The sequence below is a fragment of the Natrix helvetica genome, assembly GCF_964273705.1.
Source record: "Natrix helvetica genome assembly, chromosome: 14".
Lineage (NCBI taxonomy): Eukaryota > Metazoa > Chordata > Lepidosauria > Squamata > Natricidae > Natrix > Natrix helvetica.
This window is the reverse complement of record NC_138564.1, coordinates 4,836,229-4,863,966: the sequence shown is the minus strand read 5'-3', so window position 1 is coordinate 4,863,966 and position 27,738 is coordinate 4,836,229. Positions and strand designations below refer to the sequence as shown.

Below are 27,738 nucleotides of genomic sequence, written 5' to 3'. Positions count from 1 at the left end.
CCCAGCAGAGATTATACGACCTGAGACTTCTCAAGAAACAAAACTGCTGTGACCTTCTACTGCTGCACCAGAGGAGTATTTTAACTCACAGCGCCTGTGTCTGGTTTGCCAATTGCAGAGGAGCAGGTGGGACATCGCTCCAGAGGGTCAACGTCATTGCCCAGAGGATCCTGGGTTGCCCTCTCCCCTCTCTGGAAGAGCTTTATAGCTCCTGCTGCCTTAAGAAAGTTCAAAACAACCTTAAAAGATCCATATCATCCTGGGCACCCTTTTTAAAAAATTATTACCATCTAGCAGCCAGTACAGGGCAATAAAAACAAGGACAAATAGGCTGAAAAACAGCTTCTACCCCAGAGCAGTAACTATATTGGATTCTACTGTAGAGTGCAATATGAATGCAATATCTGGGGTTTTCAATTTCAAGATGGCATTTAATTTCGTTGTACAAAGTGCGATGACAATAAAGTAAACCAAACGTTGGTTAAGAGAGTTTGGGCCCATTTTACAACCTTCCTTGCCGCAGTTGTTTAGCGAATCATTGCAGTCATTAAGCGAGTCACATGGTTGTTAAGCGAATCTAGCTCCCCCCATCAACTTTGCCTTGTCAGAAGGTCGCAACAGGGGATCACGTGACCCCAGGACACGGCAACCGACATAAGTACATGCCAGTTGCCAAGCCTCTGAATTTTGATCATGTGATCCTGGGGAGGCTGCAAAGGTCGGGACTGTGAAAAAGGCACTTTTTTCAGTGCCTTGTAACTTTGAATGGTCGCTAAATGAAACATGGTAAGTCAAGGACTGCCTATAATTGGGGCTTCTGTTTGAAAGCCCTGATTAGTTGTGGTACATAGATGGGTAATGAAACGTCTGCAAGAAAACAACCAAGCTCAGACATCACTAAGGACCCCACAGTCTTCCTCCTCCTCCTCCTCCTCCCAATCCCCACTTCTAGTTCTGATGACGTTATGTAGTTGGGTCATGAAACATCTGCAAGAAAACCCCCAAGCTCAGAGAGCACCAAGGACCCCTCATTTCAACCCCGACGTACAAATATCCTCCTTTATTTGGTACCTCGACTTCTTCCTATCTCAGTTTACGAAAACCGAAATTGAAAACTAAAACGAAGGGCGTGAAGTTTGCTAACAATCTCCAGATGGGCACCAGATAAGAAAGTATTTGGAAGAGAGGCTAAATCAAAGGATGGAGTTGAGGCCAGGATTATTTCTACTAGGGATCACAAAAGAAAAACATGGCAAAGGTGGATTATATTTAATGCTGCATATTTTAACGGCGGCAAGGCCGGTTTTTGCACAAAAATTGAAAAACGAAGAGACTCCCTTGGAACAAGAAATAATAAATTGACGTGCTCAGAAATGGACAGACTGACTCTAGAGCTCAAAGACGAGGGTGAGACGGAATATCACGAAATCTGAGACAAATGGGACCGATGGTCAGAAATGAAGGGAAAAGGCAGGGACAGAAAAACACAGACAAGTTAAGAATTGGAAAATATGGTATTAAGAAGGTGTGATAGGTAGGAATTGGATATGCATTTGTACGGTTAGTAATTATATAAAAGAAAGGATCAACAGACAGGTAACCTGACCGACTACACATACCCATGTGATAGTGTTGTGGCCCAGCAAGAGCCGTTGGAGCTGCCACCAGACTCCGACAGCCGGCTGAGTCGGCTCTGGAGGATGTGGAGGACCCTGGACAGGGTTCCGACTCCGGGCAGGGATCAGAGAGGCTGGTTGGCCACCAGGAGGCGCCTGAGACATGGAGCAGTGGTGAAAGCCAAAGGGAGTGTGCTCCTGATGTCATGCCTTGGAGCAGTGGGGAGGAGACAAGGGACAGTGAGTCAGATGTCAGCAGTGAGTTATTATTGGATGCTCGTCACCGAAGAGCTAATAGACGTCAGGAACAATTGCGCAGTTACAGGAGGTAATTGCACTCGACTGATGGTAATTAGACTCCTCTCCAGACTATAAAAGGTCTGCTTGTGCACACGCCTTTTTGCAGAAGTCAACGCATGAACTAATGTGGGAGTACAGTCTTGTGAGCGCGGCAGGCTGGATTGCTGCTAATGCTTATCAGTGCCGGGTTGTTATTAAGGCTTATCTGTGTTGGTTTACTGCCAAGGACCTGTCTGTCTGTCAATAAATCTTGTGAAGTATCTTTGGCTCGGAGTGTTTTGGTGTGGACGAAGGGGGGGGGGGTCAGAACAGATGGATATAAAATGTAATTGTTGTAAGAGCTAATCACTATATGGAAACGTTTATGCCAGAAATGTCCCACTATGTCCAATCTTTTTAATGTTTATCTAATAAAAAAAAGCTTCTTATAAAGATGTTTGCTAACAATCTCTATCCAGGTTACACTGCAGCCTGAACTCTGTATAGTAATCCTCCCTTTTTAAATTCCAAAACGGATCACAAACCTTGTTGTAAAAACCATTCTGCCATGTTACAACTAACCAAACCATCAAGATAGGTCCTTCTCATGTCTATAACATGTTGAGCTTGTTGGTAACATTACTTGGAGTCTTAGTGGACAACCAATTAAACATGGGCCGGCTGTGTGCGGCAGCAGCCAAAAAAGCCAATGCAATCCTAAATTGCATTAACAGAGGGATACAATCAAGATCACGGAAGGTACTAATACCACTCTATAAAGCCTTAGTAAGACCACACCTAGAGTCCTGCATTCAGTTTTGGTCACCACACTATAAAAAAGAGGTTGAGACTCTAGAAAGAGTGAAGAGAAGAGCAACCAGGATAATGAGGGGACTGGAGGCCAAAACATATGATGAACAGTTGCAGGAACTGGGCATGGCTAGTCTAGTGAAGAGAAGGACCAGAGGAGACATGATAGCAGTCTTCCAATATTTGAGGGGTTGCCACAGAGAGGAGGGGGTCAAGCTGTTTTCCAAAGCACCCAAAGGCCAGGCAAGGAATAATGAAGGGAAGCTGAACAAGGAGAGATTCAACCTGGAAATAAGGAGACACTTCCTGACAGTGTGGGGAATTAACCTTCAGAAGTTGTTGGAGCTTCATCACTGGAAGCTTTCAAGAAGAGACTGGACAGCCATTGGTCAGAAATGATGTAGGGTGTCCTGCTTGGGCAGGGGGTTGGACTAGATGACCTACAAGGTCTCTTCCAAATCTGTTAATCTGAATCTATCTAAGATAATCAAAAGCCTGGAGACTAAAACATACAATGAATAGTTGCAGGAACTGGGCATGGCTGGTCTAGTGAAGAGAAGGACCAGGGGAGACAGGAGAGCAGTCTTCCAATATTTGAGGGACTGCCACAGAGAGGAGGGGGTCAAGCTATTCTCCAAGTCACCCGAGGGCCAGACAAGGAATAATGGATGGAAACTGATCAAGGAGAGATTCAACCTAGAAATGAGGAATTTTCTGACAGTGAGAACCATCAACCCATGAAACAGAAGTTGCCTTTGGAAGTTATGGGGGCTTCATCACTTGAGACTTTAAAGAAGAGACTTTTGTCAGAAATGGTGTAGGGTCTCCTGCTTGGGTGGGTGGGGGGGGGGGTTGGACTAGATGACTTACAAGATCCCTTTCAACTCTGTTAATCTGTTTGTTCAGTTTTGGACTGTTGAAGGCGTTTGTTGGCATCCGCTTTACTTTGCAGACTTTCTTGCCATTTAATTCAGCAAATCTGTCACATTTCTGCAAAAAAAAAAAAAGAAGAAGAAGAAGAAGAAGAAGAAGCAAATCCCAAAACAGGCAAACAGAGTTGAAAGGGGAAAAAAGGCCTTGCTTTGTATCTCTCTGAAACCAACAGCGTGCTTTTGAAGTGCTCTAAAGAATTTCTGTTCCTTTAAAGTATCACAGCTTTCTCTCCGTGTCATGTTAGATTAGAAAAACTGATATATATATACTGACACAAGGTAGGAAAAGTCAACTGCCTGCTTCCCAACCTTTTATGTCATGTTCTCTTCTACAAGTAAAATCAGGTCAAACTTGAAAAACCACGAAGTGAAAACTGTTTAGATGAGCAATTAAGGACTTGGAGAGAGATTTGGGTGATTTACATTCACCAGAAATAGCAATAGCACTTAGACTTATATACCACTTCACAGTGTGTTACATCCCTCTCCAGGCAGTTTACAGCCTCTTGCCCCCAACAATCTGGGTCCTCATTTTACCCACCTCGGAAGGAACGAAGGCTGAGTCAACCTTGAGCTGGTCAGGATCAAACTGCTGGCAGTGGGCAGAGTTTGCCTGCAATACTGCCTTCTAACCATTGCGTACCATGGAAGGAAGGAAGGAAGGAAAGAAGGGAGGGAGGGAGGGAGGGAGGGAGGAAGGACAGGTAAAGAATGTGGCCATTGTTATTACTACCTATTTGCAAATTGACTTGGACAATAAAATGCTTATAAAGCATTTTGTTGTTGCTGCTGCTGTTGTTGTTAGTTGCGAAGTTGTGTCTGAACCATTGCGACCCCATGGACAGTGTTCCTCCAGGCCTTCCTGTCCTCTACCATCCTGGAGTCCATTGAAGCTCAAGCTGGCTGCTTCGGTGACTCCATCCAGCCACCTTCTTCTCTGCCATCCCTTCTTCTTTTGCCCTCAGTCTTTCTCAGCATGAGTCTCTTCTCCAGTGAGTCCTTCCTTCTCATTAGGTGGCCAAAGTCTTTGAGTTTCCTCTTCAGGATCTGGCCTTCTAAAGAGCAGTCAGGGTTGATCTCCTCTAGGACTGACCGGCTGGATGGCCTTGCAGTCCAAGGGACTCAATGCAGGAGTCTTCTCCAGCACCATAGTTCAAAGGCCTCCATTCTTTGGCGCTCATCCTTCCTTAGGGTCCAACTTTCACAGCCATCCATTGCAACAGGGAAAACCATAGGCTTACTAGATGCACTTTTGTTGGCCAGGTGATGCCTTTGTAAAGCACTTATATATGTCAAAGAAAAGTGTATAAATAAAAAAACTAAAAAAAAGAAAAAGAGGTTGAAGATCAACTTTCAACTGATGATGTTTTGTCTTTCAGGAAGCAGAAATCTTAAACACCGCCATCCTCACGGGGAAGACAGTGGCTGTCCCTGTTAAGGTGGTCTCGGTGGAAGAAGATGGGACTGTGACGGATCTTGTAGAATCTGTGGAGTGCAGGTCCTCCGATGAAGACGTGATTAAGGTAGGCATTGGCAAACTGACGAAAGAAATACAAGGAAAGGAGGAACCGGAATATTATTTGAAATGGGGAAAAAATGGTATAAATGATTAGAAGATAGAAACAAGAAGTAGGGATATATAAAATAGTGAAGTTGTAGAAATGTTAAGTAGCCAATGACAGCAGTACAATATATGTAAAGTGATATTCTGATGTAAACAGTTAAGTATAAATAAACATGGGATATTTATTTATTTTTATTTACCAGCACAAATACAACACAAACATAGCAAAGGCAACATTAAAAATAAAAATATGGTTTTCTGCCTGGATGGTCTTCTGTAATGAGCCGAAGGACAGAAAGGGGGAGTAGTGAGCTCCCTCCCATATTTGGGCATACCAGGGGTTGTAACACAAATACAAACATGGAATAGTATACACAAATAAGTAAATAAACAAAGGGACCACAAATGTGAGACACGAATGTATAAAGGGGGGAAAAAACACCAATTGTAATGTAGATTGTTCAATATAGATACCGAACTGCTGTATGGTGGAATTTTTTCCTTTTTCGTTGTTTCTTTTGTTGTTTTTAATCTATGTTTTGTCTTCTTTATGTGTTTAAATTTTATTTTATTTTTTCAAAAAGGTAGGTGTTTGCACTGATGAGTTCTTAAAATCAATCCATATAAACCCCCTGGCCCTCTTACCAAGCTAGACCAATGTTTAAGACTATCCCTTGGGATCTCCTTATGGTGTCAGCATTCCAAGTAAGGCACTCAGGGACTGCAGGAGGTTAGCATGGCCTTCAGGATTCTGCCCAGTTCGGCCAACCCCCAAATGCCACCCCTGCCCTTCCCCTCCCAGGAGTCTCCATTCATCATGCCAGGAAAGTGCAGGGCCCGTGCGGAGGTTCGGGAAGGGCAAAAAACTACTGGAAGTCCTAGAAGTCTGGAAACGGGCCTGTTCCTGGCCTCCGGAGCCCAGTGTAACCAGTTTTTGCCCTCCTGGAATTTTTATTCTCTTATTCTTGTTTTTGTTTGACAATTTCCAATAAATAAATGTGTTGTTGTGAGTTGTGAAGTCGCGTCTGATCCATCGCGACCCCATGGACAACGTTCCTCCAGGCCTTCCTGTCCTCTGCCATCCTCTGGAGTCCATTGAAGCTCACGCCTGCTGCTTTGGTGACTCCATCCAGCCACCTCCTTCTCTGCCGTCCCCTTCTTCTTCTTTTGCCCTCCATCGTTCCCAGCATGAGGCTCTTCTCCAGGGAGTCTTTCCTTCTCATTAGGTGGCCAAAGGATTTGAGTTTCCTCTTCAGGATCTGGCCTTCTACAGAGCAGTCTTTAATAGTAATGCAGTCTTAAGAGTAAATAAGTTATAATAGTAAATAGTAAATAATTTGACAATGTTTAGCAGAGTAATGGCATTTGGGAAAATGCTGTACTTCTGTCTAGTTGTCCTATAGCATCGTTTTGAGGGTAGAAGCTGAAACAATTTATGTCCAGGATGCGAGGGGTGTGTAGATATTCTCACAGCTCTCTTTTTGACTTCTGCAGTGGACAGGTCCTCAATGTGCATCATTCCTCCTTGTCATCCCATTTGTGTCCAACGGTGCCCCGATAAAGGTTCAAGGAACATCTAGGTGTAAACAGGAAGGTGTTTCTCTTGGTCATCCCAAGGGGATGGAAAACGGAAGGCCCACTCAAAAGTGGGTCTTGATTTCCTCTTTCCTCGTGACTGTGAAGTGAGATGGCTCCCCGTGAGGCTTAGCCATGGCTTCATAAAGAAGATCTCATAGTTAGTCTCAGGTGTTCTTTGAGCATCCCTCTCCTCAGAGAAATCCAAGCATTGAGCCTCAAGTAGCTGAAGGATCCCATTACCTGTTGCTTATTGCTATTTACTCTGGGTTGAAGAGCATGTTGCACACTTTGCCTCTGGAGCTTTCAACTGTACTGACTGAAGAACATCTTGAGAGCTTCTTATCCTTGCCTGCTGGGTTGACTGATACATAATAAGAGAGCCTCTTCAACCCCGTATCCAGAGTGCCTTGCTCTCTCGTCCTCCATAGGCTCCGAGAAGCCTCTTCTTTCTGTCTTGTCGGGGACATTATAGTTCTTTTTGTCTAGTTTAACAATAGCAATAGCACTTAGACTTATATACCGCTTCACAGTCCTTTTACAGCCCTCTCTAAGCGGTTTACAGAGCCAGCCTTTTGCCCCCAACAATCTGGGTCCTCATTTTACCCACCTTGGAAGGATGGAAGACTGAGTCAACCTTGAGCCCGGAGAGATTCAAACTGCCAAATTGCAGGCAGCCGCCAGTCAGCAGAAATAGCCTGCAGTACTGTAACCACTGTGCACCATGGAAAGGAGGGAGGGAGGGAAGGAGGCAAGGAAGGAAGGAAGGAAGGAAAGAAGAAGAAGGAGGAGGAGGACAACTGTGGGGTCCTTGGTGCTCTATGAGCTTAGTGGTTTTCTTGCAGGCATTTCATGACCCAACTAGGAAACCTCATCAGTGCTAGAAGGGAGCTGGGTTTGTGGAGAGGAGGAGGTGGTGGTGGTAGGGATCAAAATACCAGACAACTGCAGTTGTGGAAACATCACACATATACAAAAACCCACAGAGGAGTGTCCCCATCCAACATTCTTTGGAAGCTGTTGTGGCTGTATCTGAAGGCATACATGTGTATATGTTCACAGATAGTCCTTGACTTATGGCCGTAATGGGTAGCAGAATTTTCATGGCTAACCAAGGTAGTCTTTAAAGGGAATCTCATCTACAAAGGAAGGTTTGGGGGACACTCTTAAGAACCAAAGGTACTGTTAGAGGACAGCATATTTCAAAGTAGAGAAGGCTTGTGTCAGAGTTTGCTGCAAAAATCAAATCCAGAAATCATGCAGATAACTTCAGCAGGATTCATTTAAATAAGAAACTTCTTTATATATAAGAATACATCTACAATGCCAACAGCAGAGAACCGTTTCATTTTTCTGTTCAGAGTTCAGCGTTGCAGACAGACTAGTTTCAGTTCCAATGATCAGCACTCAGAGCTGCAGGGCTAAACCACGCCCAGGCTCCAAGCTATTTCAGCTCCCATTGGCTGACCTTGTTACTAAGCCCTATTCATTGGCTGACCTCGTTACCATGTCTCAGCCGGTTCATGAATATTTTTACAGCTTGGTTCTCTATTGAGTCAGAATGGACCAAAAAAAAAAAAAACAACCTGGGGCAAGGAAGTCCCTGAGATAACCCTAGAATTGGCCTCCTGGTCAGCATGAGTACATCCTTGAAGAGCAATATTTGCTGAAAAGTAAACATAGTGAGATCCAGTTCTATCTTCTTGCTTCCTGATTTAGCTTTCAGTCGAGGCTCTGAACATTTGATTTACACTCCCTCCAACCAGCTTCTATTTTCTGAATGTCCTCACAGCCTCAGTTCTTGGCTGCGATTGCCAAAGGACTGTCTACCACCTGCTCTACGAAGGCTACGTTATTTATAGAGCTCGGCGCTAGTCATCTCTTAAGCCAGGCATGTCCAAAGTGCGGCCCGGGGGCCAAATGTGGCCCTTTTCCAAATTTCAAGCGGCCCGCAGACTCTTCTCCCCACTGGAGTTATTTGTTTAGTCTTTCATAAAATACCGTATTTTTCAAAGTAGATGCATCTTTTTCCCCTCAAAAAAGAGGCTAAAAATCTGGGTGCACCTTATACACTGAATACAGCATTTTTTTGCCTCCCAAAACTCTGCCCCCTTCACCAAAATGACTGTGCATAGCCTTTAGGAGGTTTTCAGAGTGCTCCTGGGGGCTGTGGAGGGCATAAATGAGCAAGAAACGGGCCATTTTTTGCTCAACTTTCCCCCACCTAGCCCCCAGGAGCACTCTAGAAGCCTCTTAAAGGCTATTCATGCCCTTTAAAAAAAAAGGCCCATTTTCGTGGGAGAGTGCAAAAACTTTTTTTTTAATTTGCCTCTTCAAAATCTTGGTGCGTCTTATACTCCGAAAAATACGGTAGTTAATTCGCATTTAATGTTAAGGGTTCAAAGAATGTCAGGCTGAATGATCGGCCCCACACATTTTCACATCACCCAATCTGGCCCTCCTTGCAAAAAGTTTGGACACCCCTTAAGACTTAAGCTGTCTATCCAAGGCAACTGTATCTGGGCTGCCATTGTCCAGATAACCACTAGAGGCCAGCAAAGAGTGAATGAAAGTTCTTGAATGTCAGCGGAGATTCTCAGTCGTCCAGGTCATGGTTGTCCCAAAGGTGCTTTTTTCAAGAGGCAGGTAGACTTCCTAGTTTTTTCCTTGAAGACGTTTCGCTTCTCATCCAAGAAGCTTCTTCACTTCTGGAGAATTGCAGTACTGAAGAGCAGAAGAAGCTTCTTGGATGAGAAGTGAAACATCTTCAAGGAAAAAACAATGAAATCCAGTTGCCTCTTGAAAACAAAAGCACCTTTGGGAAAGTTCTGAATCTTTTCTCCCCTGTGGCATTCATCCACCTTTTTCTTCCCAGCTATCTTGCTGATGAATTCGTAAAATTTGCATATCTATTTTATTAATATCTAGCAACATCGCATAATATGCAAGGAAAACAGCAGCCATCTTTGTCTACCTCCAGAATTCTTCTAGTCTAGGGAAGAGAAGGACCAGGGGAGACATGATAACAGTCTTCCAATATTTGAGGGGCCAAGAGGAGGGGGCCAAGCTATTTTCCAAAGCACCTGAAGGCCAGACAAGGAATAATGGATGGAAACTGACCAAGGAGAGATTCAATCTGGAAATAAGGAGACATTTTCTGATAGTGAGAACAATCAACCCATGGAACAGAAGTTGCCTTTGGAAGTTGTGGGAGCTTCATCACTTGAGAATTTCAAGAGACTGGACTGCCATCTGTCAGAAATGGTGTAAGGACTCCTGCTTGGGCAGAGGGTTGGACTAGATGACCTACAAAGTCCCTTCCAACTCTATCAATCTGAATCTATCTAAGATGATTAAAGGCCTGGAGGCTAAAACATACAATGAACGGTTGCAAGAACTGGGCATGGCTAGTCTAGAGAAGAGAAGGACCAGGTGAGACAGGAGAGCGGTCTTCCAATATTGGAAGGGCTGCCACAGAGAGGAGGGGGTCAAGCTATTTTCCAGACCACCTGAAGGCCAGGCAAGGAATAATGGATGGAAACTGACCAAGGAGAGATTCAACCTGGAAATAAGGAGCAACATTTTGACAGTGAGAACAATCAACCGATGGAAGAGAAGTTGCCTTCGGAAGTTGTGGGAGCTTCATCATTTGAGACTTTCAAGAAGAGACTGGACTGCCACCTGTCAGAAATGATGTAGGGTCTCCTGCTTCAGTGGAGGGTTGGACTAGATGACCTAGAAGGTCCCTTCCAACTTCTGTTAATCTGAATCAAGTTTTCTGAATGCAGATGATGAGTCTTGCTTTGTTGTTTCTTTTCCAACCGTTGGGTCATCTTTAAGGATGCCTGTTGTTGTGGCGCAACTGAACGTTCTCCCCGGGTAAAGGATACCTCTGCCTTGTTGTTCACGGACCAGATTTCTCTCCAGGTCCGCTAGCTCTCTCTGGCTGAGTTGACTATTAGAAGAAACAACCCTGAGCGAAAGAGAATCATCTCTCTCTACTTTTCCCTCTTGCATTATTGTTCATGGACTTCCATAAACATCCAATAATAAGGACCCGACGTCTTTTGAGTTCATAAATATGAAGTGGCAGTCCCTGCCTCAATCTACCCAGATGTTATTACTGGATAAAATATGAATAATAGAGGAAATTGAACAGAGGAAGGGAGGACGTTGTAATAGAAGGGAGCGTTGACATGAAGATATATCATGAAAGGGAGATGGGATTTAATACCAGATATGAAATTCAGCAGCTGAAGGTGTTAGAAGAAGAAGAAGAAGAAGAAGAAGAAGAAGAAGAAGAAGAAGAAGAAGAAGAAGAAGAAGAAGAAGAAGAAGAAGAAGAAGAAGAAGAAGAAGAAGAAGAAGAAGAAGAAGAAGAAGAAGAAGGGGGAGAGGGACAGGGGGAGCAGAAGATAATCTCCTCCTTCTCTGTCGAGGAATCCCTTGGGCTGAGCAAAGTACAAACAGCGCTACTCAGACTAGATAAAGCCTGTTTAAAATTGTATGAATACTAAACACCCCTTTTGGGGAACAGGCTACCTGATTTTATTGTGCAAATGAGAGAAGAAGAAGTGGGGGGGGAGAGAAGAATAGCAAAGAGTGTGGGGCAGAGGTGGTCTGCTGCACTTACCTTAACAACCAGTTTGCTAGTTCGCCTTGTGCGCATGGGCTTTGCTCACTCATGCGCTTTGCGCGCATGCGTGCAGCATCAAAAACAAGGCTAAATAGGACAGCATAGCAATTACCATTATGAAGACCCTTGGAATGGTGTGGGGGTAGGAATGGATTTCCAGAGAAAAAAATTGCGGACTACAGGAACCATTTTCACCACTCAAGTGACCCTGAGGACACTGGTAAACCTCCAAGCGGCCTCAACGACCCTCTAAAAGGATGCAAAGGACCAGCTGTCTGCAAGGAGTATAAATCCTTCCGTTCCCCCACCATCCAGTCAGAGCTGAAGAAGCTTCTGGGATGAGAAGCAAAAGTCCCACAAGGATGCTGCAACAGTTCAAAGTATGAAAAAGGTCTTAAGCCATTTTTCTCTGTGCTGTTGTAACTTTGAATGGTCACTAAATGAAATGCCAATAAGCCGAGGACTTATTCCCTCCACAGGAGTTTTTTTCCCCCAGAGTTCTTTTAGCATCCCAATTTTCCCGGGCTTCAAAAACGAGATATTTTATTGGGCCAAAGTCAATACCATTTGTGTATTTTCTCCCTAGGGACTGACTCGAATTCGCAAAGGCCGTTTCCATCCTGTTTCACCCCTTGGAAAAGGAAGTTAACCACAGGAGCAGAGGCCGTTTGCAAATAAGGTTTCTTTTTATGCCCTCCCAAAGAGTTTTTTTTTAAATTCACAAAGTCTTTTGCATTTAGCTTCAGCCAAACGTCATCTGTTGATGATGTAAAGCTCCGTCTGGCACATCATCCCAAGGGGGTGTAGGGGGGGAAAAAAAGAAAAGAAATTATTGCCACCTTGACTTGTTTGCAAAATGTGCCTCACGCTCTACCCACGCGTCTGTCAAGGAAAAAATAAAGAGGAGGTACACAATTACAAGGGCTTTGTTCTTTGTTCTTCTAATTCAATGTTTTTGGTCCAGGATGGTGAGTGATTGGTGGTGGAGATGGAGATCATCCCAGGTCTCTTTAGAAAGACAAGAATTGTCTATTTTAGTTACTTTGTCCCTATGGAAGATTATTTTTTTAAAACAAATGTTGTCTCCTAATGTGGAATACCAATCCAAGGAGATCTAGTTGGATCCTGCTGGCCTTTGGAGAGATCCTAAAAACTTGGGTTTTAGCAATAGCACTTAGGTTTATATACCACTTTGCAGCCCTCTCTAAGTGCTTTGCAGAGTCAGCCTCTTGCCCCCATCAATCTGGGTCCTCATTTTACCCACTTCGGAAGGAGGGAAGGTTGAGTCAAGCTTGAGCCGGTCAGGATCAAACTGCTGACAGTGGGCAGAATTAGCCTGCAATACTGCATTCTAATCACTGGGAAGGAAGGAAGGAAGGAAGGAAGGAAGGAAGGAAGGAAGGAAGGAAGGAAGGAAGGAAGGAAGGAAGGAAGGAAGGAAGGAAGGAAGGAAGAAAGGAAGATAGCAATAGCACTTAGGTTTATATACCACTTTGCAGCCCTCTCTAAGTGGTTTACAGAGTCAGCCTCTTGCCCCCATCAATATGGGATGAGCATGTTTTGAATGGTGCAGGAGTAGGAATGGATTTCCACAGGAAAAAATTGCAGACTACAATCTAGAGAAGGACCAGGGGAGACAGGACAGCAGTCTTCCAATATTTGAGGGGCTGCCACAGAGAGGAGGGGGTCAAGGTGTTTTCCAAGGTACCCGAAGGGAGACAAGGAATAATGGATGGAAACTGAACAAGGAGAGATTCAACCTAGAAATAAGTAGTATGTCTAGTTTAATAGAAAGAAGGACTAGGAGAGACATGATAGCAGTGTTCCAATATCTCAGGTGTTGCCACAAAGAAGAGGGAGTCAAACTATTCTCCAAGGCACCTGAGGGTAGAACAAGAAGCAATGGGTGGAAACTAATCAAGGAGAGAAGCAACTTAGAACTGAGGAGAAATTTCCTGACAGTCAGAACAATTAATCAGTGGAATAGCTTGCCTCAAGAAGTTGTGAATGCCCCAACACTGGAAGTCTTTAAGAAGATGTTGGATAGCCATTTGTCTGAAACGGTATAGGGTTTCCTGCCTAGGCAGAGGGTTGGACTAGGAGACCTCCAAGGTCCCTTCCAACTCTGCTATTGTATTTTAAATAAGGAGAATTTTTCTGACAGAATAATCAACCAATAGAACAGAAGTTGTCACTGGAAGCTTTCAAGAAGAGATTGGACTGCCATTTGTCAGAAAAGATGTGGGGGTCTCCTGCTTGGACGGGGGGTTGGACTAGATGACCTACAAGGTCTCTTCCAACTCTGTTAATCTGTATCTGTATGGCCAGGATGACTGAGAATCTCTGCAGACTTTTATCTATACAGTTTGGGATGAAGACCCTTGGAATGGTGTGGAAGTAGGAATGGATTTCCAGAAAAAAAACCTGGAACCATTTTCACCACTCAGGTGACCTTGACGACACAGATAAACCTCCAACTGGCCTCAACGACCCTCTAAAAGGATGCAAATGACCAGCCGTCTGCAAGGAGTATCAATCCTTCCATTCCCCACCATCCAATCAGAGCTAAAGAAGCTTCTTGAATGAGAAGCGAAACGTCTTCAAAGAGAAACAAGAAGGTCCAGTTGCCTCCTGAAAACAAAGCACCTTTGGGCCAACCATGACCTGGAGGACTGAGAATCTCTACAGACTCCAGTTCCCTTGTAGGGTTGGTGAAGCCAACTTTGTGGGTCCGTCTTTTGCATTTTTGAGGAGGGAACCAAGGAACAAAAGCATTCTGAACCCTTGTATGAGTTTACGGTATCCATTTCATCGCCTTCAAATCCCTAAACAGCCTCCCAACATGGGGACTGTTGACTTCCTTTTGGGACCATGAAGTATACAATCAAGATCAAGTGAATTACTAATACCACTCTGTAAAGCCTTAGTAAGACCACACCTAGAATACTGCATCCAGTTTTGGTCACCACATTATAAAAAAGACGTTGAGATTCTAGAAAGAGGGCAAAGAAAAGCAACGGGGATGATGAGGGGACTGGAGGCCAAAACATACGATTAACGGTTGCAGGAACTGGGCATGACTAGTCTAGTGAAGAGAAGGACCAGGGGAGACAGGAGAGCAGCCTTCCAATATTTGAGGAGCTGCCACAGAGAGGAGGGGTCAAAGCACCCGAAGGCTAGACAAGGAAGAATGGATGGAAACTGAACAAGGAGAGATTCAACCTGGAAATAAGGAAGAAGTTTCTGACAGTGAGAACCATCAACCCATGGAACAGAAGTTCCCTTCAGAAGTTTTGGGAGCTTCATCACTGGAAGCTTTCAAGAAGAAACTGGACTGCACTTTGTCAGAAATGGAATAGGGTCTTCTGCTTGAGCAGGGGGTTGGACTGGATGACCTATAAGGTCCCTTCCAACTCTGTTAATCTGAGACCACCATGGCCATGAAGCCAAACAGCTGTTGTGTCTGTTCTCCTGGAATCTAAGTCTAATTAGCATAACAAGCAACGTTGAGAAGGAAAGACTATTTCGGAACGCGTTGGCCTCTCTTGTAGAACTTAGTTGAAGGCTGCAGCTGAGATCAGAATGTGGGTAAGCAAAGGTGGCTTTGATCATCGGCTCTCCGATTGTTCAGGGACGTATTTTGATCATTATCTGGAATCTGCTGAATGCTTTTCCACGTAGCTCAAAGGCTTGTTCTTCCTCATCAACCACGTTGGCTGATTTTGCAACAGCCTGTCTCCCACATGCTTCAAAGCCATGTAGGTCCCTGTTCCTTAGGCTAGAAATAGACTCAATCAACATAATTGCCCATAATAAGTTAGCAAGCCTCTCAACCCGAGCTGTGCGGATAGGATGCAGCCTTGATATTCCCGCAAACTGCCGGTGAAGCCCTACTTCTCTTCCCCCTCAGATGTTTGGCTTCCAAATAGGTTGGACATCAATAGTGGGAAGCGTACCATTAATAAAAATGCAAGCCAAACTAGAAATAGTTCGGGTGGAAATATATCCAAGGTCTAGCCTCAGGAAGCTGGAGAGAGAAGGAGAGTGGGTTCTCCTAAAGAGAATTAAAACAACAGCAACAAAAACTAATGGTCACTCATTAAATCCCCTTTTCATCTGGAGATAATAATGGAGTCCTTGGTCAGGAGCATCCATTCCAGAGGTATTTGAGGATTAACGGCTCACACTGGACGCTCGCCCAGAATATTTGTCCATTTGCATCTGCTGCTCCATATATCACTTGGATGGACCATTTGATGGGGAGAGGGGTGGATGGAAACTACAATGCTGAGAAAAGAAAAATGTTTAAAAATAAGCCACAAGAATTTAGAGGAAGAGTTGAGTTTCTTTCCGTCTTCTTGTTGTGATCTGCCAGCTGCCAGCAGACTCGGACGATGAGGAGGTTGGGGAGGAACCTGGGCCAGTTCTGGACTCTGGGGAAGGTTCTCATGGATGCTGTGCATCAGACGCAGAGATAGAGCCAAGGCCATCCAACATTTCTCAGCCACCGGAGAGGCAGCTGCCTTTGGAGGCTGAGATAAGCGGAGAGGAAGACCAGCTGGGGCCAGTTCCAGGTGTGTGTATGCGCAGCTGTTGGGAGAGGTGAGCAACGGAGGACAAGGAGTCAACTCAGGAAGCAAAGCACACGTGGACACTGAATGGCCTTTTCCTGGCTGGGGAATAAATAGAAGGAAAGGAGAGAGGGTGGTCGTAGGGGACAACAGTTCGTATTTCTGAAGATTTTGCTCATTGTGTTTCATGCTACAAAGACTGCTTGCCAGGACTTCATTTGCAGCCTTTGGTCTGGGAGCTCACAGCCTTGAAATTATCACAAAGAACTGATAAGGTCTATACTGCAGTTAACTCCTTGCAGGACTCTTGCCTGGACTTTTCGGTGGGTGAACGCCATTAATTCACAAGAGGTCAAATAAAGAGGGTTTTTTTGTAACGAGGAGTCTGTTTCTTGTTTCTGCTAAGGCTGGATCAGAACACGTCTTCCTGAGAACTTATCGAAGGAAAATTTGCATTTGAAGAAAAGAGAGTGAAAGGATGTCCATTAAAACGTCGGTCCGTAAAGATGAATCTTTGGGCTTGCTCGTTCAGTCGTCCCGAGTCACCACAGCAAATTTATGAATTTTTTTCCTCTCTTTTTTTGGCACGGGGGGGAGAAATTCAGGATCAGAGAAAGGAAATCTTGATCATCTAGCATGAAGTTGAAGGTATGGCATTCGCTCTGATTGGCTGGGATGCTGGCCATGAATTCATTCAGTTTTAAGAGCAGATGGGCAGAGCCACAGGAAGCTTGACCGCCTGGAGGGCTACATATCCTTCTCAATCACAAAAAAGGAGCACCAGATGCCGGCTGCTAAAAAGCACCAACAGAACAACGTCCTGCTGTCAAATCAAGTCACTTTATTGCAGCCGTTAGGTCAGTAAATATCAAAATAAAATCTTTTTTTTTTAAAAAGAAAATCAAAATATTTGGAGGAACGACTGGCCTCCAGAAGTTGTGGGTGTGCCAATCGGACAACCATTTGTCGGTAAGGGTTTCCTGCCTGAGCAGGGGGTTGGACTAGAGGAGCTCTAGGGGCCTTTCCAACTCGGCTATTTGGTTATTATGTTTAAATAGTGATACAGAGATATAGTTGATATAGGTATAGGTATCGATATATTAGTAGGAAAGCAGACCCTGCATTTGTGGAAAGGAATCTCTCTCTCTCTCTCTCTCTCTTTCTCGTTCTTTCTCTTTCTCTCTCTCTCCCTCTCTGGTTCTCTCTCCCTCCCTCCCTCCCTCCCTCTCTCTCTGGTTCTCTCTCTCTCTCCCTCCTTCCCCCCTCTCTCTTTGCCTCTCTCTGGTTCTTTCTCTTTCTCTCTCTCTCTCTCTGATCCCTCCCTCCCTCTCTCTCTGGCTCCCTCTCTTATTTTCTCTTCCTCCTTCCACCCCCTCTCTTTCCCTCTCTCTGGTTCTTTCTCTTTCTCTCTTTCTCCCTCCCTCCCTCTCTTTCTCCCTCTCTGGCTCCCTCTCTCTTTTTCTCTCTCCCTCCTTCCCCCCTCTTTCTCTCTCTCTGGTTCTCTGGTTCACTATCTCTCTCTCTCTCTCCCTCATTCTCCCTCCCTCTCTCTCTCTGGTTCTCTCTCTTTTTCTCCCTCCCTCCCTCCCTCTCTCTCTCTCTCTGGTTCACTCTCTCTCTCTCTCCCTCATTCTCCCTCCCTCTCTCTCTCTCTCTCTCTCTCTCTCGTAAGCCTGCCAAAGAGAGAGCGAGAGAGAGAGGGAGGGAGAATTGCTGTTGGAGTCTACATTATGGATGCAGAAAGGATGACCTCAAGAGCCAAGCAGGGTGATTAAAGTCCCCGGCACACTAAAACCCTCCTGAAATCCAGGGTTATCTGATGGAAACAACATCTTTCTCCTCAGCAGTTTTCTCTCAGGAGACCTGGAATCAAGAGCTTCCCCCAAACTAATCTCTGAGCACGACGGTTTTCTCAATGCATCGAGTCTTTTTAGGCAGGCAACCGGGGCCCTTCCCACGGGCTGCTCTTTGGTGCATGGCAGACCTGGCATCGTCCCAAAAATGAGGTTGCGGCTTAAAGCAGGGACTCGGTAAGCATCCGACGGATCAAGTGTGATGGATGAAGAAGAACCTCCAAAGGTGGCAGCAATGTATCTTTCTGACGTACAACCACTTGGCCTCAGTTCTTTAACATCTTCATCGTCCACAGCAGGGCTGTCAAACTTGATTTCACGGAGGGCTGCAACAGGGTTGTGCTTGACCTCAGAAGGCCAGAGGGTGGCCATGGGTGTGGCCATGGTAGGCGTGGGCATGGTGGGCATGACACGGGACTTGTGTTGGGGGGGCCTGTCATTGTCAGGGTTCCAAATAGCATCCAAAAGTAATTCAGAGTCCGAGGCAAAGGATTCCTCAAAGTTCCAATTGATGAAGAGAGCCATGTTGGCATATCTGGGAAAACCTGAATCTGAAAACTTCCCGGTTTTCCCCACCCAGTTGAAAGTTCAAGATCTTGCCCCCCACACCCACATGGTCCAATCTCCGACTGCCATGCTGGCAGTTCCACCCATCCAGTTCCGATCAGGTGCAGAGGTGCAAAGACAAAGGATGACCTTGGCTTTCTAGAAAGAATGTTGTTATGGCTACATATCATCTAACTCCGTACAATCCCCCCCTCCCATTTTCCCACAATAGAAAAGGCATAGTAGAATAATAGAAAGTGTGGCAGGCCAAAGATCCAAAAGAAAAGATGGCTGCAGGCCGGACAGTCGTGGCCAAGTGCTAAGGCAGGACTTCCCTGAGACCCTCTCTCACTTTCATTAAAATCTCCTTCCTTCCTTCCTTCTCTCCCTCCTTCCTTCCTTCTCTTCTTTTTCCTTCCCTCTTCCCTCTCCCTTCTTCTTCCTTTCCCCTCTTTCCTTATTTTTCCTTCCTTGCTCTCTTCCCACCTTCCCTTCTTTTTCTTTTCTTTTTTCCCGTGCTGGCAGAAGCACTGCTGGTCCTTTGTCGTTTTCGCAGGGCAGCCCGGCGGGCCAAATTTAAACACCCCGTGGGCCGGATCCAGCCCACGGGCCTTGAGTTTAGCACCCCTGATCTAAAGAGAGAGCAAGCTACATAGAAGGCACAAAGTAAGTTTTGGGGGCTCACCACGCTTCCAACCAGCAGGTCCCAAAGATGCTTTTTCAAGAGGCAAAGGAATATTTAAAGAAAGTCCAGTTGCTTCTTGAATAAGCACCTTTGGGATAAACCATGACCTCAACGACTGAGAATCGGAGTCAACCGTCATTGGCTGCTGTCCAAGGTCCTGCACGGGACCAGTTTAGGAATGGTAGACAAGACACTAATCTGGCTCCGTGGGTGACAACTTTCACAGAGGAGAACTAAGTCCCCAAGCAGATGTTGTGCGTTGCTGGGATGTATCATCCAGCACGTTTCCTCTCGTGTTCACCTACCTTATGTCTAACTAGACAATGACAGATGCTGCTTCTCTGCAGTATTTTCCCAAACCTCGTGCTCTTCCCTGCCTCGAATGCGGCATCCGTCTCCTTCATCCACATCTGTCCTGCCATCCATAATTCATCGTGATGCTTTGTCGCTCTGATTTTTACAGACTGGGTGAGTGGCGGTTTCTCACCTCTTCTGCCCTGACGCTTCCCAATTAAATTGACTTCCACGGGCTTGTGTGTGTGTGTGTGGGCATGCAGGCATGCAAGAAGGTTGGCGGAAGTGGGGAGAAGTTCACACACACATACACCCCCCCCACCCAATGCTCTGAACCTGATTTTTTATGGACCGTGTCGTTGAGCAAAGTTGAGCATTCTCAGAAATAAGGTTTAGCTAATGGACTTATTGTGCTGACCGAGACTCAACAATGAGGTTTTCAGGATTTGGATATAGGAACTTATTTAAGGATATTTCCAAGCCCATCTCCATTTTGGTAGTCTTCTTATTACTGGATGCGAAGGGAAAGAATCCCATTTCAAGGTGCTGATGATCGCCTGTCTTGATGGCTTGGTATGTCAGTATCCTGGAGAACATCTGGGTTCTGACCTAGGCTTCCCCAGCAGTACGAAACCCAGTCCTCATCCTGATAAACCCCTTTTATTTCATTTACAGTGAATTCCTCTCCAGAAAAGTCTTTCCTCCCCCACAGTCTTTCAAGATAGTTCACCAGTATGATTTTTTCCAAAGGTATTTGTTTTAATGCATCGATTAGGATCTGAGTTGTATTCTGTTGTCATTGATCATCACATCGAACCGAGGGGGTGCAGTGGTTAGTGTGCAGTACTGCAGGCTACTTCTGCTGACTGCCGGCAGTTCGATTCTCACCAGGCTCAAGGTTGACTCGGCCTTCCATCCTTCCGAGGTGGGCAAAATGAGGACCCAGATTGTTGGGGGAAAGAGGCTGGTTCTGTAAACTGCTTAGAGAGGGCTGTAAAAGCACTGTGAAATGGTATACAAGTGCTATTCCTATTGCTTTGGTCTTCCTTTTCTCCTTCCTTCCTTCCTTCCTTCCTTCCTTCCTTCCTTCCTTCCTTCCTTTGTTCATTCATATCTCTGCCCAGTGCCAGGAGTTCAATCCTGACTGGTTCAAGGTTGACGCAGCCTTCCATCCTTCCGAGGTGGGTAATATGAGGATCCAGATTTTGGGGGGCAATAGGCTGACTTTAATCAGCCAGTTAGAGAGGGTTGTAAAGCACTATGATGTGGTATATAAGTGCTAGTCCTATTGCTTTGCCCCTTCCTTCCTTCCTTCCTTCCTTCCTTCCTTCCTTCCTTCCTTCCTTCCTTCCTTCCTTCCTTCCTTCCTTCCTTCCTTCCTCTGTCCCCTGCCAGCAATTCGATCCTGACTGGCTCAAGGTTAACTCAGCCTTCCATCCTTCCGAGGTTGATAAAACGAAGACCCAGATTGTTGGGGGCAATATGCTGGCTTTGTCAACCACTTAGAGAGGGCTGCATAGCCCTGTGAAGCAGTATATAAGTCTAAGGGCTATTGCTAGCCTCACCTTCATCATAATTCATGTTTTTACCAAGGTGTGGCGCTGTTCAGAAAGTGCCAGCGAGCGCAAAAACCAATTGAATAAAACCTGAAACGCCAACAGCCAATATTGACACTGGGATAAACCGCGCCCATCAACCGCGCCTGCCAAAAACAACATCCTCCAAGACAACCGAGCCTATATGGAACTATATAATAGTTCCAAGTATTGGTTTAAAATAAACCAAGTATTAAGCTGAGAACTCTTACAACCCATGAAAGAAAAAAGGGGGAGGAAGAGGGGAAGAGATAGCCAAAGCCTACGCTAAGCCATTTGTATTATTGCATTACTTCTGTTAAGCCACCGAAAGCCATACAATTAAGCCTCGGTAATAAATTTAAATATGGACACAGTGGCTCGATGGCTAAGACGCTGAGCTTGTCTATGAAAAGGTGGGCAGTTCGGCGTTCAAATCCCTAGTGCCGCCTAACGGAGTGAGCTCCCGTTACTTCTCCCGGCTTCTTCCAACTAGCAGTTTGAAAGCGCATTAAAAAAATGCAACGAGAAATTGGGAAATGTAACATTAAGATATAATGGATAGATTAATGTAAGAAATGTACATACAATATAACATAGGTGATATGATTGCCTGATAATAACGGCCCAATATGAACAAACACGGACTTGTACACGGAAAAGACTCAGAAATAAGGAGACCACAAATGTAAAACTGGAATGTATAAGAGGGAAAACAATAACTGTAAAGATTAACTGACAAGTAACTGCTATAAGGCAGAACGTTCAGTTCCTACGTTGTTTTTAAGTTACAAAGTTTGTCTTTGTTGCTATTTTTAAATGTTTAAAACAAAAAATATTTTTTTAAAAAAATGCAAGTAGAAAAATAGGAGCCACCTTTAGTGGGAAGGGAACAGCGTTCCATGCGCCTTCGGTGTTTAGTCATGCCGGCCACATGACCACGGAGACGTCTTCGGACAGCGCTGGCTCTTCGGCTTTGAAACGGAGATGAGCACCGCCCCCTAGAGTCAGGAACGACTAGCACATATGTGCGAGGGGAACCTTTACCTTTACCTTATTAAATTTAAAATAGCTTTTGCATTTTGCCCTCCAAAGGGGGGTAGTTGGAGGGGCGGGAAAAAAAAACTGTTCTTGAAATTCCCCAGGGTGGTTGATTACATTTATGGGAATTAATGAGCTGGCTTAGTGATGCTTGTCAGTGCGTGATTCGGCGTTGGCTGTACAGTAATCTTTTGCGACTGTCCACACTTCGAAGGAAAACCTAGTGCTGATTTTCTCTCTCTCTCTCTTTCCAAAATGAGAAGTAAGCAGCGGTGTGTGGTGAAAGTAGAGAGAATCCTTAGGAATGAATGAAAGCTAATATTGTAACACACACACACAGTCTGAAGATTTTATCGAAGCAGACTTTCTCCCGTTAATAACAAACCAAGGATCTATGCATAAATTTCCTTTTTCAGCCTGCAAGGCTGGAAGGAACAGAGGGGGGGGGACTCGGGGAGGCATAAATTATGCTCCTGCAGATCGTGATGTTTCAATAAGATTTAGATCTGATCTGCATTTAAACAGAAAAGTGGGGGGGGGAAGAGGGCCTTAAATTCACGTAGGGGCAAAATTCCGCGTATTCCAAAAACAATAATATGAACTTGTACTGAACATAATGGAGCACGATGGGGGGGGGGGGGGGAAATCCAGTTGGTAATGGATGGTGATTTAAAAAAAAAAACACAGAAAGAGTGAAGCAGTCGAGAGTTTTAATAGATCATGCCTTCAAATCATCGCCACTGTAAAATGGGAGTTAATAAATTATTGGATATGCATATATCCTCCTGGGGTTTAACTGAGGGGTGTGTCATCTTTGCTGACAGATGGGACAAAAAAGCCCTGGGAAATGATAGATATGAAAACCCGAACTTATTAGTAGCCAAGGGACCAAGTCATAATTGAACTGACATTGGGAAGAAGCTCAGAGAAGGAGGCAACCTTGACAAGAGGTTGCCACAAGGGGGTTGCCACCAAGAAGAATAATCAACCTATTCTCCAAGGCACCTGAGGGCAGGAGAAGAAGCAATGGGTAGAAACACATCAAGGAGAGAAGCAACCTAGAACTAAGGAGAAATTCCCTGACAGTTAGAACAATTAATCAATGGAGCATCTTGCCTCCAGAAGTTGTAAATGCTCCAACACTGTTTTCAAGAAGAGATTAGATAACCATTTGTCTGAAGTGGTGTAGGCTTTCCTGCCTGAGCAGGGGGTTGGACTAGAAGACCTTCAAGGTCCCTTCCAACTCGGTTATTCTGTTACAGATGGATACGTTGATTTTGAGGAACATGGAGTTGCGAGAGCTTTGGGGCCAAGAATTGTGAGTTTGCATTGACTGCTAATCTTGAGACAAGATTGCTCTAGAAATTTTAGAACCTAGAACTAAGGAGAAATTTCCAGACAGTAAGAACAATTAATCAGTGGAACGGCTTGCCTTCAAGAAGTTATGAGTGCTCCCTCACTGAAGGTTTTCAAGAAGAGATTGGGTAATTGTTTGTCTGAAATGATATGGAGTCTCCTTCTTGAGCAGCAAGTTGGACTTGAAGACCTCCAAGTCCTTTCCAACTGGGTTAGTCTGTTAAGATCGAGGCCAAAGAACCAAAAACTGATATTGTGGTGGCTTTGTTTTGTTGGGTCTCTTCAAGATCAAAGGTCCTCTGTCTGGAATTCTTGGCCAGGGTGAGAGATTAGACTTAAGCGTTTCCACACAACCCTTTCAGTTCTAATTCTAATTCTCTGATTCTAAGATCAGAAAGGGATTTTAAGAGCTCTTTAGCCCCATTCCCTTATTTGACATGGACCTCTTGCAACTAAAGATTTCTCACAAGGGATGTCCAGGCTCTAGCATTTAAAGGTAAAGGTTCCCCTCACTCATCCGTCCTAGTCATTCCTGACTCTAGGGGTGGTGCTCATCTCCGTTTCAAAGCCGAAGAGCCAGCGCTGTCCGAAGACGTCTCCGTGGTCATGTGGCCGGCATGACTCAACGCCGAAGGTGCACGGAACGCTGTTACCTTCCCACCAAAGGTGGCTCTTATTTTTTTACTTGCATTTTTACATGCTTTTGAACTGCTAGGTTGGCAGAAGCTGGGACAAGTCATGGGAGCTCACTCTGTTATGCAGTGCTAGGGATTCGAGCCACCGAACTGCCGACCTTTCTGATCGACAAGCTCAACATCTTAGCCACTGAGCCACCGCGTTTGGCTCTAGTTTAATCTTTCAAGAGGATAAGAACTGTGTGAAGGCAACTCAAGAGTGTCCCTTTATGATCTTTTGTCTCTGTTAAGATGCTTCTCTTACTATTTTCATACTCCTGAAGCCACAGGGGACATCTTCATTCAGGGCCTTTCTCCCGTTAGAAGATGGTTGATCTCTTAATCTTCTCTTCCCCACAGTAAACAAACCCCACTCCACTCTTCCAGTCATCCTTCAGAGGTTTCCCAATTCTTCTCTGCCATCTGTCATCTTCCTCTAGATCTTAAGTTGACAAAGGTTAAGCCCTGGTAAGAAAAACGGGCCGAGGAAGACATGGCTTTATTCTTTCCCTCTGAAGCTTTGAAAGATTCTCCCGAAGACCTTCTGGTTGAGATTCCGGTAGATTCAGGAAATTTATCTCTGAAAGTTATTCAAAGGTTTCAAAGCCACGTCTCCCACTCCCACCAGAAATTCAGGGTTTGATTTGTGCTGATGCAAGCGTTGGAATGTCACAATGTCTCTAATTTTAGACCAGTGTTAGAAAGGATGGGGGGAAAATGTATATATTTTATAAAGATACGATCTAGTAATACCTACGCCAAAATTCCTAGCAGCTAGGAGTCCTTGCATCAAACATTCCTCTTTTGTTCTACTGGTGTGTCTCATTTTGTTGAGACTTCATTATTTCTTCAGGGACTGGAGACTAAAACATAAAAGAACAGTTGCAGGAATTGGGCATGTCTAGTCTAATGAATGAAAGGCTTGGGGTCACGTGATAACAGTGTCCCAATATTGAGGGGCTGCCACAGAGAAGAGGGGGCTCAACCTATTCTCCAAAGCAGCAGTCCTGAAGGCTGGAGAATGGAATGGAGTGGAGTGGAGTGGAGTGGAGTGGAGTGGAGTGGAGTGGAGTGGAGTAGAGTAGAGTAGAGTAGAGTAGAGTAGAGTAGAGTAGAGTAGAGTAGAATAGAATATGGACTGGAGTAGAATAGAATAGAATAGAAGCAAATAGAATAAAATAGAAGTGGATAGAATAGAATAGAATAGAATAGAATAGAATAGAATAGAATAGAATAGAAGTGTGATTGGACACACAAGGAATTTGTCTTTGGTGCATAGGCTCTCAGTCTAGTCTAATGAATGAAAGGCTTGGGGTCACGTGATAACAGCGTCCCAATATTGGGGGGCTCCACAGAGAAGAGGGGGGTCAACCTATTCTCCAAAGCAGCAGTCCTGAAGACTGGAGAATAGAATGGAATGGAATGGAATGGAGTAGAGTAGAGTAGAGTAGAGTAGAGTAGAGTAGAGTAGAGTAGAGTAGAATAGAATAGAATATGGAATGGAGTAGAATAGAATAGAATAGAATAGAATAGAATAGAATAGAATAGAAGTGTGATTGGACACACAAGGAATTTGTCTTTGGTGCATAGGCTCTCAGTGTACATAAAGAAAAATAAAATAGAATCAATTCATCAAGAAGTAATGGAAGGAAATTAATCAAGGAGAGAACCAACCTAGAACTAAGAGGAAACTTCCGGATAGTGAGAACAATTAATCAGTGGAATGGCTTCATTTCAGAAGTTGTGAGTGGAATGACTTGGCTCCAGAAGTTGTGGATACTCCATCACTGAAGGTTTTTTGGGAAGAGATTGGACAACCGTTCATCTGGAATGGTTTAGGGTCTGCTGCTTGAGCAGGAGGTTGGAGAAGATGACCTCCAAGGTCCCTTCCAACTCTCTTCTTCTGTTATCCTAGTATTCTTTTTTTAAAAAAAATTGTTCTCTCTTTTCTCTCTTTCTTGTTTCAGGTGTCAGAAAGATGTGACTACGTATTCGTCAACGGGAAGGAAATGAAAGGCAAAGTGAACGCAGTGGTTCATTTTACATACCAACATCTGAACAGCCCTTTGGAGTTGACTGTGTGGGTTCCCCGCCTGCCACTCCAGATTGAAGTCTCTGACACGGAGTTAAATCAGATCAAGGGCTGGAGGATCCCCATCGTTTCTAACAAGAGGTGAGATCCCTTGGGAACTTCCTAGCTGAGCTCTCATCAAACCATGCCGTGCCTTGTTTTCCTCTTCCATAATTTCCTTAAAACAACTGATTGACTTCATTCACACAACACCGCATTCCTCAAACTAGCCGACCATCTTTTTTCCACATGGCATTTCTGTGTTGTGTGAAATCAGCCTCCATCTACCCTGGTTGCTAATAAGTGTGAACAACTGGCAATACTTGCCATTCTAACGGGGATCCAACTTTTGTGGATAGATATAATGTACATTTATTGATGATAAGCAAGAAGACATACATTGTGCTCAGGCAGGATATTATATCTGGTTAACCTGGGTTCACACTATAGTTTAATTTGTTTGTGGTTGTGACTGTGTGTTGTGGCCTGTTGACCGCTGGCCCCTCCAGAAGCCAAATCCAAGGAGGAGGAAGGAGGAGGAGGCTGGGAGTCAGGGTCAGCATCAAGGCAAACTGAGAGCTCCGAGGGGGAAGAGAGAATGGGGCTGTCAGAGAGAGAGAGAGAGAGAGGGAGGGGGAGGGGGAGGGGGAGGGGGAGGGAGAGGGAGAGGGAGAGGGAGAGAGAGAGAGAGAGACAGACAGACAGACAGACAGACAGACAGAGACAGAGAGGGAGTCTGGGCTGTCCATCAGCCCTCAGATGGACAGTCATCAGCCCCCTGGTCTGGAGGGGTGAGGAAGAGGAGGAACAGCTGGGTTCAGTGCCTGACGTGATGACTGATGAGGAAGAGGAGGAACAGCTGGGTTCAGTGCCTGACGTGCGGATGCACAGAAGGCAGAGGAGAGGAGAGCAGTGGAAATCTATGGTCTGGTCCTTGGGACAGAAGAGCCAACGCTTGCTAAGTGTTCTTAACAACATTTTTGGAGATGATTTGCTTTGAGAGACAATCATTGGCCCAAAGTCAGCCAGTTGACATTCATGCCCAAGGCAAGAGTAGAACTCAAGATCTCCTCATTCGTAGTCCAACATCTTCCCTGGATCCAACTGGCTTTCCACTTGAATTCATGGACTGCCCAAGGGCTTAGTTCCCACCTGCACATTTTAGGAGGAAAGTGAAGATGACTTCAAGTTTGGACTTTGGACAAGAGGTTGTTTCATTGAGGGGAAGGACCAGAAGAGCTCCCAAAGCAGTAGGCCATGCATGTGATAAGGTCATGCCTAAGTCTTTAGGGTCTTAACATCAACAGTGCCACACAACCAACTTTTAGGTTGTGTCAGCTGGATCTCCAGCATGGGTTTTCCCTTGAAGCATGCTTGGGGGGCATTGGTGTAGCCTGCCAGTGGCCAGTGGAGCTGGTGGCAGACTCAAACAGCGAGGAGGTTGGGGAGGAAGATGGGCCAGTCCTGGAGTCTGGGGAAGGCTCTGATGATGGCTCTGTGTCCGAGGCAGAGATGGGGCCAGGGCCGCCCGACAGTTATCAGCTGCCTTCAGAGTCAGACATCAGTGAGCCAGAGGAACAGGTGGAGCCTGTTCCCAGTGTGCGCACGCGCAGAGCTGCCAGGAGAAGGGAAGAGCTAAGGAACAGGGGTCGACTTGGGAG

At 45.1% G+C, this 27,738-nt stretch overlaps 1 protein-coding gene across 9 annotated transcripts in view; it reads left to right on the top strand.

The window, feature by feature from the left end:
• LOC309399220 (transmembrane protein 132D-like) overlaps positions 1-27,738 on the top strand; it is a 330,593-nt gene that overhangs the window by 293,848 nt on the left and 9,007 nt on the right. For all 9 annotated transcript variants that reach the window (XM_081966866.1, XM_081966865.1, XM_081966868.1 and 6 more), the window contains 2 exons: positions 5,017-5,160; positions 25,974-26,179. In XM_081966866.1, the coding sequence (XP_081822992.1) occupies positions 5,017-5,160; positions 25,974-26,179 (350 nt within the window). The remainder of the gene's footprint in view (positions 1-5,016; positions 5,161-25,973; positions 26,180-27,738) is intronic.